At 45.5% G+C, this 19805-nt stretch overlaps 2 protein-coding genes, 1 long non-coding RNA gene and 1 pseudogene across 4 annotated transcripts in view; 1 reads left to right on the plus strand and 3 right to left on the minus strand.

Annotated features, from left to right (window-relative positions):
• Window positions 1-5755, minus strand: part of LOC148893095 (protein phosphatase 1 regulatory subunit 29-like) — a 33325-nt gene extending 27570 nt beyond the window's left edge. Inside the window, exons 1-2 of the mRNA XM_089005880.1 lie at window positions 5221-5755; window positions 2432-2574 (exon numbers count right to left, since the gene is read on the minus strand). The gene's annotated coding sequence lies outside the window, so the exon portion shown is untranslated. The remainder of the gene's footprint in view (window positions 1-2431; window positions 2575-5220) is intronic.
• A 241-nt stretch (window positions 5756-5996) lies between these two features.
• LOC148893096 (beta-1,3-N-acetylglucosaminyltransferase manic fringe-like) lies at window positions 5997-11876 on the minus strand. The gene is given in 9 exon segments (XM_089005885.1): window positions 5997-6207; window positions 6306-6391; window positions 7335-7500; window positions 7595-7680; window positions 8203-8356; window positions 8552-8654; window positions 9612-9657; window positions 11300-11572; window positions 11575-11876. Coding segments are annotated over 9 exon segments (1074 nt in total). The 5' UTR covers window positions 11635-11876; the 3' UTR covers window positions 5997-6107.
• An 880-nt stretch (window positions 11877-12756) lies between these two features.
• LOC148893097 (E3 ubiquitin/ISG15 ligase TRIM25-like) lies at window positions 12757-19697 on the plus strand (annotated as a pseudogene). The gene is made up of 10 exons (XR_016116197.1): window positions 12757-13550; window positions 14448-14543; window positions 14650-14730; window positions 14918-15070; window positions 15242-15404; window positions 15707-15745; window positions 16095-16169; window positions 16245-16322; window positions 17750-17978; window positions 18041-19697. The product of XR_016116197.1 is annotated as an E3 ubiquitin/ISG15 ligase TRIM25-like (transcript).
• LOC148893098 (uncharacterized) lies at window positions 13470-15040 on the minus strand. Its single transcript, XR_016116199.1, has 3 exons — window positions 14903-15040; window positions 14402-14567; window positions 13470-13603 (listed from the first exon to the last, which is right to left on the minus strand). It is a non-coding gene; the product is annotated as an uncharacterized LOC148893098 (long non-coding RNA).
• Window positions 19698-19805: the final 108 nt, after the last annotated feature.

The following is a 19805-nucleotide window of genomic DNA, read 5'->3' on the forward strand; positions in this document are numbered from 1 at the left end:
GGCGAACGCGACGCTCCCGAGATTGCATCACCTACAGTCGGACGATCAATACGATGAGAATTGTGGACACCGCCCTAATATTTTGGGCTGCGGCTGTACCACGTTACCATTTTCCGTTGGATAAATTGGCCCACGGATACCAAAGGGCTAAGGTGGAAAAGAGCTCAAAAGACTACAACGTGACCATGAACGGCGTTATGCAACCTGCTTTAAAGGGGGTGTTGGACCCAGGCAGGGGACACCCTGAACGGGTTGCCAGACGGAATCCGGAATGCAAGCAAATCAAGCGAAATACCAAAATAAAATACATACATCAAATAATAGTAACGAAATGTCAGATGAGGTGGCTCGGGAATCTGATTAGGATGCCTCCCCGGCGAAGTGCTTCGGGCATGACATCCCCGGGAATGACTAGAGAGATCACGTCTCTCAAGTGGCCTGGGAATGCCTTGGGATCCACGGGAAGAAGTGGCTGGGGAAGAAGAAGTCTGGACTTGCCTGCTGCCACCTGACCCAGGATAAGGCGGTAGAAAATGGATGGATAAATCCAGCTAAAAATACAAGAAGGAACCTGTGTGGAACACAAGGAAGTCAACAAGGAATTGGAGAGGGTTCTCCAGGAAGTGGAGACAAAACGAGAGGAGACCGAGCAAGTCGAGATGGTACCAAGAAAGGCCGAAAACAAAGCCAAGAACACCAGAAAGTTGAGGGCAACACGAGAGAGGAAATCAAAGACAGTTGAAGGGAAAACGAGGAAGTCGGGAGGAAGACGAGGAAACCGAGGAACGTTGTCCTGAAGTGGACTTCAGGAAACATGGCGGCAAGGCAAAAGACGGTCGGAATGTTGGATTATCAAACCCACGTGGGGATTTCAACACAAAAGACAAAGGCATCTCGATGGAAAAAAAACTTCTCTGCGCTCGTTTGCTTTTGTCTACAAGAGGAATTATTCATCGCAAAAAGTTGCCCGAATCATCCGAGAGAGGAAAAATAAAACACAACTGGAGAACAGTAACAATGTTCGTCTCGAACTCCGTTTTGTGTTCGTCCACTCGCACGAACACACACACACACACGCACACACGCGACATGGTGTGTGTCTGTGTGCAGTTCTGAAGCCACAACAACACACAAAATGCAGATGGTTTTGAAACTCAGAAGCGGGAAACCGGCGACAACACAAAAGGCACAAAGACACAATTTTGTGCGGCGCGGCGTATTTCTTCACGCTTTGCGAGTCATGGCATATTTGGCGGAAGGTCGAATGCAATTTGAGGAGAAAAAAAATCATAGTAAAAGTAGAAATGATTTGCTCAAAGGTCAAAGCGTTGCTCGTAAGGTTTTGATCATGTACAAATAATGGTTTAGAAATGGCCCAAATCCGACGGACAGTTAGGACGGTGGGAAAAAAAAAATCATTGGCACCGCCCGAGCCACTCTCGAGGACTTGCACACTGCAAAAATCCAAAGAAGGGCGACTGGACCTTCCACACCCTGCCCACCACTTTTTCCAGCGACTCCCCTTAGGCAGGCGCGACCAAATCCAGCAGACATTTAAACAGCTTCTTGCCCCGTCGCCATCAACTCTCGAAACAGTAACCCAAATGGGACTGTATAGTGCCGCTTTGCAATTTTTTATAATAATAATACAATTCATTTAGAAGCGCCTTTCAAAATTCTCAAGGACGCTTTACAGTCACAGGATATTTTTTCTGCCGGTGTGCAGGGGCAGCCACAGGTGCCAGCGTTCACTCAACGTTTGATGATAATAGCGCAGCGTGTTTTACCGGAGACAAATTCCTTGTGTGTTCCTCATACTTGGCCAATTAAGATGATCCTGAATCTTTTTTTTTTTTTTAAATAAAAGATCTATCGCTATATAATTTAAATAGTACCTCTTTTGAGAAATCAGAAAAAAAGAATAAATAAAAACAAACATACAAAAAAAGATGTACTCAAGATTCTACCCTGAGGACTCCCATTTGGGTTCAATTAGGACTTGAGTCATTTCCCCCCGGATGTTCAACCAAGTTGAAGCGGACTAATATGACAACCACGCGCCTCCTCATCCCCCCCCCAAAAAAAAACCAACCTTCCTCCGTCATCCGACATGCAGCTGACGGCGTGTTGCCGGTCACGTGACCTGCAGTGTGAGGAAGAGGGAATCAATCAAGTCGGTTGAAGGGGAAGCGGGCCCGCTCCCTCCCCCTTCATCTGTCAATCAAAACGGATGCACACGCGTGGATGCAACCGATTCCGCAATATGGGCAACGTGTGCACGTGTATCTTTTTTTTCCCCCATTCTCGGCACGCGTCTTCATCACGCACGCATACTCATGCAGACCCCCCCGACCCTCCACCGCCGCCAACTCGAAAGAAGCGGACCACCCAAAAGTGACAAAAATGCAAACGTGAGCGAATGTGGTTTGACCTGGTCCGGAGGAAGGTGGCGTAGCGGTGGGCTTGGCTGGTCGTCGTGCGCTTGGGCGGCCGGCGTAGGAGTCACAACGGACGACGAGCTTCGGTGCGTTCCGGCAGAGGTGGAAGGAGAGATACGAGAGAGGCGGCGTGTTGCTGGAAGGGAAAGGGAGGGGATGAGGATGGAGTGGGAGGGGCTTAAGGATGGAGACTGGTCGTGAATGACGGCTAAAAGCCGATTGCCCAACTTGTACATCAGTGATAAGCAGACATTTCGGCATTGGATCAAGAAAAAAAAAAAGTCTTGTTTTTAGTTTTCTATTTTTCTTCGTTCCAGGCGTGTATAAAAATACATGAAAAAAATGACCGGATTTACTCGAGTATAACGCGCAAAATTTTCTACCTAAAAAAGAACTCAAAGTTTGGGTGCGCGTTATAAACAAGGCCTCTATATTTAATGTTTGATCCCTTCCAGGAGGGGGCAGCATTTCCGTGGCTATTCTCGCCCTTCAGTTTCAATTCTCGGAAAGACCCGGATCACGCCTATTCCTTTTTTTTATTGTTGATTAGCATTTCTTTAGCTACGCTTCCTTTCCTCGCCCACACTGAAACCGGGTGAAGCATTTTGCACAATTACCAATATCCAGCGTTTACATTCAATTTCCTTCATATTTTAATTCATATACTGTTACCGAGCCGAGAAAAAGTGAAACTAAATTGGTTACCGATTTTTAATTGAAAATTAAGGGTGCGCGTTATACACGTGTACGGGTTATACTCGAATAAATACGGTAACTCATTCACTGCCATTCCCGAATGTATTCAGAAATTGAAAATACGACGTAGCGCGCCATTCTCAAAATTATTCGGGTTTTCTTTTTTCTTGCTTGGGTGTCGATAAAGCGCCGGGCATGGCCTCCGGTAATGTTGGGAGGAGTTTGCGAATCATTTAGCCTCCGAATCTCTATTCAACATTTTCGACTTACAACCATTTCGACTTACGACCATTTGGTCGGAACGGAACTCGGTCGTAAGTCGGATGTTACCTGTATTGAGTTTTAGGACTATTAGAAACATTCAATGCAGCGTAAGAAAGCTTAGACTCTCTTCTTTCATCAGACTAAAAGAGTGAATTCCTAAACGATATGGGTCGGGAGTTATATGAGCTTGAAATGAGGGCGACTGTCCGAAATACAATGCAACTCATCCATATTGGTTTATATAGCGCTCGAATAAAGCGCTCAAATGGAAAAAAGGGAAATGCTTCCCCCTTGTGGAAGTAAAATACATTGCCAGAGGTCTGGCCAGCGCTTTATCGGCACCCAAGCATAACAACCCAAACAAATTCGGGAATGGCGCTCTACGTCATATTTTGGATTCCCGAATAAATTTGGCCGTGGCAGTGAATGAGTTAAGGTTGATTCCACGTTGCATGTGACGTTTGTCTTATTTTTTTGCGCTTGGAGAGAAAAAAAAACATGAGGTGGGGCGGCATTGTTGTGAGAGGGGAGCGCATACTTCTGGGCCACAACAAGGCGAGCCGCCCATCAATCATCGCTCGGCAACACTTGCGCCCCCGCTGTCATTTTCCGATTAGCGGCAGGCAAAGCCATGAATCAACCAATCACGGCGGGCCGGTGGGGGGGCCGTCCAAACGTTGCCCCGCACTGACCGACACGAAAGGTTTGCGGGGGCTGTGAGAAGCAATAAACCCGCAAGCGGAGTTACATTCTCCTTTGCCGAGGTAGCGGGTTAAGGGGCGGAGCTTGTCAGAGTGCAGCGCGCCGATTGGTGGAGAGAAAAGAGTGACCTCCATGACCCATGATGTCATTTCCAAAGATGAAAAGAAGAAGTGCAAGAATCATCAAGATGGGGAGTTGAAAGGAGGCGATGGGGTTGGTGGTCCTGTGGGGGAGGGGAGGGGCTTGCTCAAGCCGGCTCTGGTTGTGGTCGTCATGGAAACAACAGGGAGGCAAGTGCGCTCTCTCCTCGACCTGACAATACGGCGTGTCTTTATGGACGCGTGTGTGTGTGTGTGTATACGTGCATGTGAGTGTGTACGTGTGGGTATAGGTGTGCATATTTGTGTGTGTGTGGGTACATGTGTGTGTTTTTGTGTGCGTGTGTATTTACATGTGTGTGTGCGTGTGCATGTGAGTGTGTACCTGTGTGTATAGGTGTGCATATTTGTGTGTGCGCGCGTGTGCGTCTTCTAACACGGATTTTTGACCAATCACGTGCGACTTTCACCGAATCCAGCTCCAGTCGAAGCGGCTCTAAACGCCGGTTCGTTCGCGAACGACACATCACCGCATCGGTTGCAGCGAAAAAAAAAAGCTATTAATGTCAATTTGAGCCGGGTTGGCAAACTGAATATTCTCTAATAAAAGCAAGCAATCGTGGAGTATCATTTGCATTTTGATCAATATGTTCCGTGGATATTTCGGTCAGCCACTCTGGGAAAAAAAAAATGATATTGCGAAACACAACAAAACTGTGCAACATAATAAAGAAGAACTATTGACACAAATACAGACAGTTCATTTGTAAGCTGAAACAAAAGAAAATGTAAAAAATCAAAACACATTTTATACAAATTGAATGTATAAAACAAACAATGAAAAGTATTTTGGTGTTTTGTTTACTTCTAATTGACACTTTTGTAACGCTCACATTATTTTACAGTTGCGAGTATGGAAATCTCCTGATTTATGAAACTTAACATGTATGTTCCTTTGACTTGCAGACTTTCAATTTTGTAAATTGAGGGCAATCCGTTGAAAAGCAAACATCACAGCTTACCTGATTTGCTCTGACTTGATTTGGTGACAAAGGCCCAAGTTACCCCAACAGGTGAGCTCAACGAAAACAAAAGTGACCAAATCACACTACAGACATTTGTTTTTTTTTTTTGTTTGAAGGACGGTGCAGTTTCAAATGTTATGAATCTTCTTGCTCCAATGTCAAAATGTTGGACCGCTCGGTGTAATGGCTGACATGACTGAACAGTGCGAACAAACAAAAAAAACACATCACCGCCGTGCGGTTGATGTTTTTAAATTGTCAATATTATCGAATTATTTCCATTGACCACAAAATCCTGTTTTGGACCGAAAATAAGCGTCCCAACTCATATGACCGTTAAATATTACCCCCAAATTACTTTTGAAATGTCCTCTTCCGCTTCCTTTCCATAAGTTGGCGTGACGTGCGGCGCTACTGCCCTCTTGTGGCTCCTTCTGGCGCTACAAGATGAGTTCACACATCGTCATATTCAAATCCAATTTGCAAATTAATGTTATAAATCTAAGCTCAGTGCAATTATTTCACATCCGTGGGTTAAATAAAACTGTTCAAGTGGAGTTGATCGATCTTTGAAGAGTGGATGGATTTTGCGGCAAAATGCTTCAGGAAGTCACTTGTAGATTTTCCCCCTTTCGGCCTTTTTCTCCGAATGGCACTGGCGATGACGCGCCTGGCTGCTTTGTGATTGGCTCGTGGTTGCTGTCGATCACGCCCTATTGCCGACAGGCGGGAAAACCTTGCGAGCCGCTTTTTCCTTACGAGGTTCACATAATAATAATAATAATAATAATAATAATAATAATAATAATAATAATAATACACAATGTCCTTCTGCTGAATAAAAGTGGTGTTGACATTTGACCCTTTCCAGGTCTGAACAGTGGTCAGACTGAACTGGAGGTTCTGAAGTCCTGGTTTGCCTTGCAGGTGGTACAGGGACACCAACTGGTTAACGGATGCAACAAGCAGTGGAGGGTCTTGAACCTGATTGCCAAGTGAGGATACCATTTTTAATGTCATTTTTAATCAATGACTGACCGACTGATTGATTGATTGATTGATTGATTGATTGATTGATTGACCTGGATGGATCTTCTTCTTCGGAGAAGCTTCCTTTTAACTCCACATTGTTCATCTTGTGCTCAAGCAGGCCGTAACTCAGAGTCACCTGACACACACACACAAACACACAATGAATCAATAATCTCCTAGTAGTAGTAGTAGTATTGCGTAGTGTGCGAGCATGCCCATGTTTGTTTGTGAATTGGTGCAGTTTCACATGGCTCAACTAGAGGGGACTAATAATAATAATAATAATAATAATAATAATAATAATAATAATAATAATAATAATAATCATAATAATACATTTCATTTCTAAGCGCCTTTCAAAACTCTCATGGTCACTTTAAAGTCAGTTACAGCCAGCTAATAGATAACTAATAGCGAGCTAGCTACCTTATAGATAGCAAATATGTAGCTAGCTAGGTAGCCAGCTAGATCGCTAGCTAGGTAGCCAGCTAGATCGCTAGCTAGATAGCCAGCTAGGTAGCTCAAATGAGCAACATAATGTAAAAAGACCAGGAAGGACCGATTCTACACTTTTTGATAGCTAGCTAGGTAGCCAGCCTATCAAAACTCTCAAGGTCACTTTACAGTCACAAGATAAGTTTTAACTCAAATAGATAGAAAGTTAGCTAGCTAGCTTGCCGCTAGCTAGTTAACAGCTAGCCAGATCGCGGTCTCAACATGGATTGATTCAGCAAATTTTCGGTACGTACGGGGTCATCGGCCGCAAGCCAAAACATAACAGCTTCCCATTGCGAGTTGATTCCCAACTGCCCCTCGCGGACTGTACCTTTTTATTGACATTTGTTCGTTTACATTAGTTTCAGCATTAACATTACAAGCATAAAGCAACCCTATTGGTTGGCACATTTTTATACCCTATCGTCAGTTTGATCGTCCACACGGTCGCCTTGACGATCAGATTTGTTCAAACAGAGCAAGCAATAGCAAACACGTCAACATTCATCAATCATTCAAATGAAAGTGAACGTTTTTCCTGACACTAATAGCCAGCAAATAGATAGCCAGCCAGGACCGCATACCTGTTGTCGGATGGTGGCGCGGTGAAGCAGCATGAGGTTCTCCAAGTGCGAGTGGAACAAGGGGCAGTGGACCATGGAGACGCCCACGCGCTTCTCCACGATGAAGCCCACCGTGCAATCGTCGGGCAGACGGATCTTGGCCGAAGTCTCCTGAAAGCGAGAGCCGCTAAATAGGCGCAACGGCACAGGCGGACACGGGCGGCTTTTATTGAAGGGCGCTTCCACCAGAAGCCAGACGCCCCGCAAGAGTCCGCAAATACCGGGCCCAGGGGGACATCTTGCGGGCCAGACGCCGACTCAAACAGAATCCAGCTCCTCCGGTGGCAAACCAGAACTTCACTTCCCTCTGCACAAACACACACCGACACGCAAATGTGTCCATCAATAATGCAGGCTCCTTAGTAGTACAGTCATAGCTCAGCTTACAAACTCAATTGCTTCCCAGAAAGTGTGTCTTCCAAACATTAAAAATGGGAATCATCCGTTTCCAGGTCCCCATAAAACATCATTTTCTACTAAGGAAGCCTTAAAACTACACAAAATATATAAAATAATAAAGTTGTTTGATTGACCTTTGTGATGGTCATTGATGTAGTTGCCTCTTGATGATATCCGAGTGAAGTTGCCGTGCTTTCTCGGCGAGAATACCCTCACTCACACTGTCCTCATCACAAAAGTCAATGTGCCCTTTATTAGCTATATATTAGCTAGCTGGCTATCTATTTCAGTTACTTCCGGGTTGAATGAACGCCGGCGCATGCGGCTGCCGCTGTTCTACCACCTTGAGAGTTTTGAAAGGTGCTTGGAAATACAATTGATTATATTTGCGATTCAAGCGAGCATATAAATAGAAGGTGAGCGGTGTTACCGTTTGGTTAGCCTCCACTAGCTCGTGCGCCGTGATTGGTTTGTAAAGGCTGGCCTTGCCCACGTAGATATCGCCGTCTTGAGGGAAGGCGGCCAGCGTGGCGACGAGGGCCTCGCCGTTCACATAGTTGTCGTCGTCCACGTGACAAAACCACCTGAGGGGCCCGGAGGCAGATTGCCACGTTGAACGAGCTGCGTGACATTTCCCAAAGTGAGCACACCCATCGCGGCGCAGCTTGCCCACGACGAAATCTCTCGTGAAAGATGAGTGAAATTGTAGCCAAAGCGCCGGATTTCATGTAGAAAGAATCTTCGGAATCTGCGGCGGGACAATCCGGGTCCCGTCTCACCTCATGCCGGATGCCAGGAAGCCGTTGTACTCGGCGGCCATCTTGCACGCCAGAGCCTGCTGACTGTGGTCCGAAGGGCAGCTGGTCATCACCACCTTGTAGCCTAACGTTCATGTCAATCAATGTTGGCTTTGTGACCCATAAATATTTAGGAAAAAGATGTTCGCTAAATACTTTTTATTCAATATTCCAGGATTTATGTCAGATTTCGGACTCCCAGGAAATCATCATCATGTCACCGAGGGTCGTAAATCCAGCAGCTATTTCCGTGTACTTTTACGTCACAAAAAAATGTACATTACTCTGTTTTTTTTTTATTATTATTTTTTTAATGGAGTTAGATATGAATTCTACCCTTTGATATTTGATTTTTTTTAGTGCATTCAAATTTCAGATGTCCTAAAAAGTATTTGATGACTTGCAAATGTGCCTTCGTGGCCTGCTTTACTCACTTCCAAGACAATTATTGAAAAAAAATAACAAAATAGTTGCCTGATTTCAAAACTTGTAAGCCATCAAAATATCCTTTGACTGTAGAGAGTTTTGAAAGGCGTTATCAATTAAATGTATTATTAATTGTGTATATTTATTTGTTTGTTTAGTCATGTACATGTTTATTTATTTGTTATTAAGGTATTAGTTCATTTTCTATTCATGTGTTTATGTGTATATTTACTAATTTGTTTAATTTCTATTTATGTGTTCATGTGTTTCTTTATTTATTTGTGTTTCTGGGTTTGTGTGGGTATATTTGCATTTCTTTATTTATGTGTTTGTTTGTTTATTTATTTGTTATTCACGTATTACTTTATTTTCTATTCATGTGTGTATATTTACTAATTTGTTTGTTTAATTTCTATATATGTATTTATGTTTCTGGCTTTATGTGTTTATATTTGGATTTATTCATGCATTTATTTATTTGTTTATTGTGTATCGTATTGTATCTCGGTTTTGTTGGTTGGGATGGGGATAGTGGTGGGGGGGGGGGATCATAAATCCCCCAAGCGTCATATTGTAATTTATGACAGAAGCGACTTTTTCTAGCTCGCTCTCGTACCTTCGGCCTTCAAGTTGTCATCGTCCACGTCGCTAAAAATGAACGTCTGCAAAAGGAAAAAGACACAAAGTCGGTTGCCATGTCATAATAATAATAATGAATTTGCTAAGCGCCTTTCAAAACTCTCAAGGACACCTTACAATCACAGGATAAGTTTTTTTTCCGTGGGTGAGCAGCAGCAGCCACACGCAACCCGGAAGTAACTCAAATGGATAGAAAGCTTGTTCGCTAGCGAATAGATAGCTAATACCTGGCGAATAGATAGCTAATACCTCGTGACTAGATCGCTAATAGCTAGCGAATAGTTATTTGCTCGTGAGTAGATAGCTATTAGCTAGTGAATAGATACCTAATAGCTCGTGAATAGATAGCTCATACCTAGTGAATAGATAGCTAATAGCTAGCTAGCTATATAGCTAATAGATACAATAGCTAGCTAAATAGCTAGATAACAAGATTTGAATATTTTAGACGCTGCCAAAAGTGATGGCGCAGCAAGCGAGCGGCGTGTTGACTTGCCTAATCTGCTTCTTCACTTCCTGTTCTGCACTTGGTTGAGAGGCCACGCTTCCTGTCAGCCCAGACAACACTTTGTGTTTTGTCCCTTCCACAACGGGGCAGAATTTCCCACGTTAGCGCTTTGTTCCAGCTTCAGCTGTTGTTCAACCAATATGGATGTATTGCATTGTATTTTGGACAGCCGCCCCCATTTCAAGTTCAGATTACTCCAGACACATAACTTTTTTTTCTGATGAAAGAAGAGAGTTTCTAACAATGTATTGAATGTTTATGTCATCCTAAAACACAATACGTATTTTGCGGGTCCTGGAATTCAAGTGACAATGACAAAAAACCTGGCACTGGAGTAGACACATTTTAGCACATGGTCTGGCAGTGAATGAGTTAAAATATAAATACAGTAAAGTCTGGTTATATCGATATCGGATATATCGATAGTCCCGGTTATATCGATACTATTTCTATGCACGCACGGAGAAAATTACATGCAAACAGGGTCGGATATATCGATAGTCCCGGTTATATCGATATTTTTTCCCACTCCCTTGAATATCGATATAACGAGACTTTACTGTACATATTTTTTTAAATAATAAATTCTGTGTATTTCCTTTCATTTCATTTCAAGCTTCTATAACTCCAGACCCAAATCATTTAGGAATGAACTCTTTTGTTTATGAAAGAAGAGTCTAGCGCGTGTGGCTGCCGCTGCTCACCCACAGAAAAACTTGTACTGTGACTGTAAAGTGACATTGAGAGTTTTGAAAGGCGCTTATAAATGTAAATGTAAAAGTGAAATGTAAATTTCTCCACTGCGAGACTAATAAAGGCAAAATCCAATCCAATAAATGAAATGTATTTATTCTTATTATTATAGCATGTTGAAGTTGTCCTAAAAGTCAATATTCTGTGGGTCCTGAAATTGGAGTAAAAATGACAAAAACCCTGGCACGCGAGTGGACACACTTTTGTACATCGTCTGGCAGTGAATGAGTCAAAGACAAACAGAATTATGTAAATGAATTAATGGTAGGATCATATCATTTTCTTCAGTCTTTCCTTTTTGTAATTTTTAATGACTTTTTTTTCAATAAAGTCGCCGAGTACAGAATGTGACAATCGGGTCGAGTAGCGCCATTTGCTCCACGTGAAATTGAAGAGCCACTCACGTGCTTCTTGGTGGTGGAGATCCACGTTTGCAAAAGGAGGGCCAGGCGCGTCCCGTGGAACCTTCCGGTGGTCTTGACCGCGATGAAGATGTCCTCCAGCCGCAGCCCGGAGGCTCGGCGCACCGGCGGCAAGTCGGCTGAGGACCTCGCCTGCGGGGTGACGCCTCGGGCGGCAGCGGCGTTTTGGAAGAGCGAGGGGAGGCGACGACCGGCAGCAGCCGCCGCCAAGGGCCCCGAGCCGACGTCCCACTCAAAGTGGGCGAGAAGAACCGCCAAGAGGAGAGGACGAGGACGAGGACGAGCAGCGGCAACCTGCGACGGAGCCATTTTGTCATCGTGCCACCAGCGATTAACTCCAAATGAATTGAAGTAATTGGAAGGCAACATTGTGACAAGTGCAAGACATCGACTTCCTCTTTCCAACCTTGTGGTTGCTGACGTCATCAAACACCCCACACACACACACACTGATCAAATCATAAAGTTGGACTCGAACAAGCGTCGAGAGGAAATCCAGGACTACGTCAATTTCTCAAAACTCATTTCAATTATAAAGAATAAATGATAAATAGGCTGGCTACCTAGCTAGCCACATATTCGCTATCTATAAGATATCTATAAACTAGCCATCTATTAGCTAGCTAGCTAACGTTCTATCTAATCGAGTAAACGCTGGCGCATTTGGATGCCACTGCTCACCCACAGAAAAAAAACGGATCCTGTGACTGTAAAGTGACCTTGAGTTTTGAAAGGCGCTTAGAAATGAAATGTATAACTATTATTATAAATTAAGTGACATTAGAATCTCTTACTGGTCAAATGAATGCGGTCGGACAGTGACTGACGTCATCAGACGCCTTCAGCATTGGGGGGATGACTCAAACATGATTGAAAAGGACAAGTTAACGTTTAATTTGTCATTTTCAATCATGTTAAACAACGCGTTTAATGTTTGTGCTCGTGTTGTAGAACTGAGAAATATTTAAAATAATAAATATCTTCAAGAAACGGGGTGATTGTGACCTCCTCAGCATTTTGCCGATGGACGTTGTTTTTCCTTCTCTCGTCAATTCTTTACGTTGACCACCACCTTCCGCAACAAAAAAAAAATATAATAACTAGATATAAAGTTTATAGATACTGTTGTAAGTCGGACAGCATTTATTTCACGACTTTTTCTGGCCGTAGTGTGATCAAATTCACTTTCCACAAGAAATAAACAATGGCTGGAAATAATCCAGTCATAAATATGGGCACACGCCGCATTAGGCGAGCGAAAAGATGCAGCGTCGCCACCCAAGACAGTACGCCCTCAAAAGACGTAATCCACCTAATGAATCAAGATCATCGCGTTACATTTCATTTTTTTAGACACGTGACATCTGAAGGGTAAACAATTTGAAAAAAATGTTTTATTTTCGACGTTATATGGTCAATCTATTCGAATGACGTACCTGCCAGACAAGAAGGAGGGCAAGAAGATTGCGGGAGAGTTACTGTATCTTCGACGCCGGCAAAGCTCCGGTCGCACCCCTCCACTCAAGTCCAAACAAAGCCGAAGAGCGTGACGGCGAGTCGGACTCGGTCATCGAGCCGCCCCGGTCCGGCGGCGATGGCTCACCACGCCAACATCTGCGTGACGGAGAGCCAGTTTCGCTGTCCCGTCTGCTTGGACGTGCTCCGGGACCCGGCGTCCATCCCGTGCGGACACACCTACTGCATGGCGTGCATCGACGGCTACTGGGACCGGGCCGAGCCGCCGGCGCGCTTCAGCTGCCCGCAGTGTCGCGAGGCCTTCAGCCCCCGCCCGGCGCTCCGCCGGAACACGGTGCTGGCCGAGCTGGTGGCCAGGCTCAAGCCGACGGAAGCCTCGGCGTCGCCGGAGCTCTACCTGGGCGTCGCCGGCCAGGTGCCGTGCGACTTTTGCCCGCCGGAGAGCAAGCTGGCGGCGGCCAAGTCGTGCCTGGCGTGCCTGGCCTCCTTCTGCGAGGCACACGCGCTGCCCCACCGGGAAGTGGACACCTTGCGGCGGCACAAGCTGGTGGCCGCCGTGGAGCGTCCCGCCGAGCGGCTCTGCGCGCAGCACCGCCTCGGCCTGCGGCCGCGAGCGAACGGCCGCGACGAGCCGGAGGAGGGCGCCGCCGAGGGGGAGGCCGCCGCGGTGGAGTGGAGCGGAGGCGGAGACTGTCTGCTGTGCGAGGCCGACCGGGAGGAGGCGCGGCCCGGGGAGGCTCAGAGGGCGCGGAGGCAGGTACGGCCGACAACCAAAATGGCCAAGTTGGGCAGCGCTCGCCCGCCTTGTCGCTGGTGAAAAATGAGAAAATAACACCAATGGGGTACAGGACCACGCGTGATAAGACAGAGAAGGGTGCTGGGCGGGGCTGACCAGATGCACAGCCAATCCACATGGTTGTTACTCACTTGAGCTATAATAATAATAATACAGTAAAGTCTCGTTATATCGATAGTACTGCTTATTACGATATTATTTCTATGAACGCAAGGAGAAAATTTACATGCCGCAGGATCGGATATATCGATAGTCCGGTTATATCGATATAACAAGACTTTACTGTAATAATAATAATACATTTCATTTTAAGCGCCTTTCAAAGCTCTCAAGGACACTTGACAGTCACAGACAAGCTATATCGCTGGCTATCTATTTGCTATCTATTAGCTAGCTGGCTAGCTATATATTTGCTATCTATTAGCTAGCTGGCTAGCTATATATTTGCTATCTATAAGCTGATAGCTAGCCAGTTATCTATTAGCTATGTAGCTAACTTTCTATCTATTTGAGTTATTTGGGGGTTGAGTGAACACTGGCGCATGTGGCTGCCGCTACTCTCCCAGAAAAAAACTGATCCTGTGATTTTGAGAGTTTTGAAAGGCGCTTATAAATGAAATGTATTATTATGATTAAACCATAAGATGCCGTGCTGTCATTGGGTGACGTCAGCGCTGGGAAGCCATCAAGCTACAGCCATGTACATACAAACCCTCGGAGTCATTTGTTTTTTCCTGGGAAAAAAAAAGTCTGCGATGCACTTGTAGCGCAAAGTAGCGAAATAGCGAAGTAGCGAGCGAGCTCTGTCGTACCCAAAGTGATTTGAATGAGGCGCCAAATCGGCTGTGTGGACTCCAGGTTCAACTCCAGCAGTTTCAGCGGATGCTTCGGGGCAAAATCCACAGCTGCGAGCGAGAGCTGGAAGACTTTCAGCAGAGCTTGGAGTCCCTCAAGGTACCCCTTTGGATACTTTCAGTTCTTGCAGTAAAAAAACAAAAAAAAGAAAGATTTGCTGAAATGCTGAAAGTCGTCAATGACCCCGTTTGTGTGTGCGTGTCAGGTATCAGCATCGGCCGTTTTGGAGGACAGTGACTTGCTTTTTGCTGACATGCTAACACGACTGGAGAAGACAAAGGCTGAGGTAAGGTTTTTCCGCACACGTATTAACTCATTCACTGCCAGACAATGTGCAAAAATGTGTCCACTGCAGTGCCAGGGCTTTTGTCACTGTCACTCCAATTGCAGCAGCCACGCAATATTTTTGGTTAGCATTTGCTAACGCGACGTTGTTGACGTTGTTGCCGCCTACCTACCTGGTGTCGCCGAAGGTTTGAGCGCGGGTGGAGGCTCGCCAGCGAGCGATGGCGGCTCGCCTGGAGCAAGACGCCGAGACGCTGGAGAAAGATCTGGAAGAACTGCGGCGGCGAGACCAGGACATCCGACAACTTCTTCAGACTCGGGACCACGGACACTTTCTGCAGGTGATGATGTCATAATGCAAAATGGCACCCCCGTCCGTCCGTCCGTCCGTCCCTTTAAGAAGAAAAACAAACCAAACAACATTTTAGTGCTTTTTGTTGTCCAAACCTTGAGACTGCAATCCAACTCTTCAGCGGTTGCGGTTGTTCTTTCTTTCTTTCTTTCCCCGCTAGGCGGCACCGCTGCTGTGCCTCCCGGTCGCGGCCGCCGCCAGGCCCTCGCCAAGTTGCGGCCCCCCCGCTGAGGCCTTCAGTGGGCCCCGGAGGGCCCTGGGGAGACTTCGCAGTCGCCTGGAGGAACTTTGCACAGAGGAGCTGGACTCCATCAGCAGGGCGGGTAAATGGCCCACCACCATCTCTCTCTCTCTCTCTCTCTCTCTCTCTCTCTCTCTCTCTCTCTCTCTCTCTCTCTCTCTCTCTCTCTCTCTCTCTCTCTCTCTCTCTCTCTCTCTCTCTCTCTCTCTCTCTCTCTCTCTCTCTCTCTCTCTCTCGCGGGGAAAGAGATTGTATTTTTTTCCCGGAGAAAAAAAAAGAGAGAGAATTTTATATTATAATAGAGAAATGTATTGATGATATTTCTATTTTTTTCCAGATAGATATATCACTAAATAACGTATAGCGCTTGCATTTGTCTTGCAGTTAACGAGAATGTGGCGTCAGGTGGCGACTGCGGCAAAGGTCAGATCTCTCATCCAGCGGCGGGAGGGAAGACAAAACTTCCTGTAATCTGCTTTCTGTCTATTAGCTAGCTAACTAACAAGCTGGCTATCTAGCTAGGTATCTATTTGCTGTCTATTAGCTATGTAGCTAGATAGCTCTTTTCTGTCTATTAGCTATCTAACTGGCTGGCTTTGTAGCCGCTATCTATTAGCTATCTTCCAGTCCGTCGTTTGCAATGGAAACAAGACCTGTGCTTTGAAATGACGGTTTTGAGCCAGGGTGAAGGCTTGAACTGGCGCTCTTGGGCCACGTTTCGGGGTTCCAATTAGGCTTTGACCAAATACAAATGCCAATTGTGTCTTTGAAGGTGCGCTAAATCCGTCCGGCGAGAACCTGAAGCCTCAGCATTCCCCCGGCCATTCGCGACAGGATGACGCACAGGGTGAGTTAGCGCCTTTGCGCTAACGCCGTCGGCTGCTCTGTTGAAAAATGGCATCACTTTTCCTCACGTGCGTAGCGGTTGCCTCGTCATTCTCGCCATCGTCGCCGCTTCTGCAGCCGGCCGACCAAAGGATGAGGGCCGTCTTCCTCAGGTGTAAGTTCTCCGTCTTTGTCACCAAATCTTAAAAAGCATAATCATCATTTTAAAAAGCGTCCGTTTATAATTGTCTGTCTACGTCTGTTGCTGCACTTTTTGTATTCAAGTATTTGAAAGGACTGTATTTTCTGGAATAGAAGGCTACCTAGCTATTTTTTGTCTTCTATTAGCTATCTGGCTGACTCGCTAGCTATCTAGCTGGCTATAATAATAATAATAATAATAATAATAATTTCCAGCAGCTCCTGTATTTGGTTTTTCTACTTTCATCACTTTGCTGCTGTGAAATGTCAATTTCTCCACTGCGAGAGAAATCGAGGCAAATCCAATACATTACACATCTATCTATCTATCTATCTATCTATCTATCTATCTATCTATCTATCTATCTATTAGTTATACGGCTACCTAGCTAGCTGTCTATGTAATATAACGCGGTGCACCTTATGTATGTGTAACGGAGTTGTACACTTAGGTTATTAAATTATGAAGGAAGTGACGCAACGGCGCACAGTGTGGCACTATGTCCCGCCCATAGTTTCCAGAACAATCTCGAGGAGATTCAGGGTGAGTCGCAATTTTCTGTTGGTCTTGATTAACGCGCATTTTCATGACAATATCTTATTTTGTTTCCCCTTTTGTACTGTCTAGTGTTATCTAATTAGTTCCCTTATTCATTTCGAGTCCAGATTACTTTTTGTGTCATTATTTACTTCACGTTTTGTCGAGTGGAATTTAGGAATATGCGCTTTTCTATCGCAGTTAATCACAAGACGAAACCCATGCGACTTCACCCATCCCTTCTGCCATACTGTGTTGCAGGTAATAATTGTTTCATTTCGTTTTTATTGAACAATATTTAGTTTCTTGTGTCGTGTCTCATTTGCCCGTGAGTGTCCGTGGCTGGTTGAACTGTGCGCCAGCCATTACAAGCGCACCGCGTGTTCTGCTGAGTCTCCACCCATGATGCGTTCAGGGACATCTTGTAAATAACAGTGAACTTGTGTTGTATTCTCTTTTTCTGTAAATAACCACTATACGATCACACGTTGTTAATTCTGTTTTGTTATCTACAATGTTTTGCATTTGAGAACAATCTCGAGGAGATTCAGGTTAATCACAAGACGAAACCCATGCGACTTCACCCATCCCTTCTGCCATACTGTGTTGCAGAAATAAAAGAAATAAAAAGACACATCCACGCGTCTCGTCTTCATTAATACAGCAGCATCGTGGAGATGAAGACAGTCACTGTTGTGACACCCGTCACATATGGAAAAGGTTTTAAAGCACAACTAGCTAGCTATTGGCTATCTATTAGCTAGCTAGCTTTCTATCTATTTGAGGTACTTCCGGTTTGCGTGTGGCCGACGCCGCCGCTCACCCTTGCGGCTTACTTCCTGTTTGTGGGCGGGTGACGTCAGTTTGCTGCCATCTGTCGTTGGACCCGGACACGGCGCACCCCACCCTGGTGCTGTTGGAGGGCGGGCGGGGGGCCCATTGCGGCGAGGAGCTCCAGCCGTACCCGCCGCACCCGCAGCGCTTCGACTCGGTGGCTCAGGTCCTGTGCCGCCAGGGCCAGTTTGGCGACGCCAGCTACTGGGAGGTGGAGTGGCGCGGCGGCGGATGGATCGACATCGGCGCCACCTACAGGTGGGACGCCCACATTTCCCCTTCGTTTCCATTGGACATTTGCGCATTTTTTCTCTTCCCAGGCGAATCGGGCGCAAAGGCGGCGGCAAACCGTGCCTGCTGGGCCGCAACGACAACTCGTGGCGACTGCGCTGCACGCACGGCGGCTACGCCGCCTGGCACGACAACCGCAAGACCACGGTGGCGGCGGCGCCGTGCCGGCGCCTGGGCGTTTTCCTGGAGCGCCACAAGGGGGCGCTGTCCTTTTACAGCGTGTCGGACGGCGTGGTGCTACTGCACACCTTCCGATGCGCCTTCTCGCAGCCCGTCTACCCGGCCTTCCGCCTGGATCTGGACTCCACGCTCATCCTCTGCCCTCCTCCGGCCTACTAAAGTCACCGGCTGGCCAATCTGCTTTTTTCAGACAAGGTCAAAGGTCAAAGTATTGCTTTAGGCCCAACTCGGTTGCCGTGTTGAAGTGAAGGGGAGGAGTTTCATTTCGCCTTGTCTCGCGGCGATGAAAAAAGTGCCTGCCTGGCTGCCATTTGACGGGATGCATAGACATATCAAAGAAGTACAGGTAACATCCAACTTACGACCATCTCGACTTACGACCGCGACCTCCCGACTCTATTTTAAAAATTTGAACCACTCGCTCAGCAATTTACCGCGTGATGGCACCAGAGTTTGCGACTCATAGCTAGCTAGCTTTCGATCTATTTGAGTTACTTCCGGGTTGAGTGAATACTGGCGCGTGTGTCTGCCGCTGCTCACCCGCAGAAAAAATATCATGTGACTGTAAAATGAGTTTTGAAAGGCGCTTATAAATGAAATGTATTATTATTGTTATTATTAAGCCTCCGAGTCTCTATTCAACATTTTGAACGGATTTCAACTTTTTGACTTTGAAATTTTGACTTACGACCGTTTGGACGGAACAGAACTCGGTCGTAAGTCGGATGTTACCTGTATATGATTCCTATTATTATTACAATTTCGAATTGGTGTTGACAGCATGCGAATATTTGCTTGGCGCCGTAACAGAAGTCACTTTGAATTAAAAAAAAACAAAACAAATCCGACGGCTGCCAAGTTGAGTGGAACCTCTGAAATCCAACACGGACAAAATTGTGACTATTTTCATGAGATCCGAAGAATGGTGTTTTTAGTTTCTCTTATTTTTGTGACATTTTAACAAGTATGGTTTTGTTGTCGTTTATTTCTTTGAAAAAAAAAGCTATTTTCTGGAATAGAACAGCTTTTTATTGGTGCCTTTTTAGCTTCAAAGTGTCATTTTCTTGGAAACGGTGTCTTGTTTGCCCCTAAAAAATTCTCATGAAATTCTTCTTGCGAATTTGAAATGTTACATTTTCTAACCGCAACGTTAACTGTAATTATTAATGTTCCAGAGGATCCTATTTGTTTTCTGTTGGATATTCGAGGTTCCACTTGGTTTTAAAAAAATATTCAAAAGCGCAGGTTAATTTCGCGTTCTTGAACACTGAGATGAGGTGCCCTAGCACCGACTGTTGCCTTTTCACCCCAAAAAAAACCCAATCAAATATGTATCAAGGAAGCATGATGAAATCGAAATTCAGTATGCAATTATTTTGACGTGCAATGGTAGCATTTAGGTTCACCAAAATGGGGTCGCTGTGCGACACATTATTCCTCATGGCGCTGTTTGAAACCCTCGCCGACAACTCGCAAGAACAATAAAAGATCCACAGATTCCTCAAATGTTTGTTTTGTGCATTCTTAATGTACTGTATATCGATTGTATCAGTGCTGGCTACAGAGCAAGATTGTATCGATCATTTCAGGAGAATGTCGTCATATTTTCTGAGA

This window comes from Hippocampus bargibanti, linkage group LG10 (genome assembly GCF_051943395.1).
Source record: "Hippocampus bargibanti isolate YZ-2025 linkage group LG10, ASM5194339v1, whole genome shotgun sequence".
Taxonomy (NCBI): Eukaryota; Metazoa; Chordata; class Actinopteri; order Syngnathiformes; family Syngnathidae; genus Hippocampus; species Hippocampus bargibanti.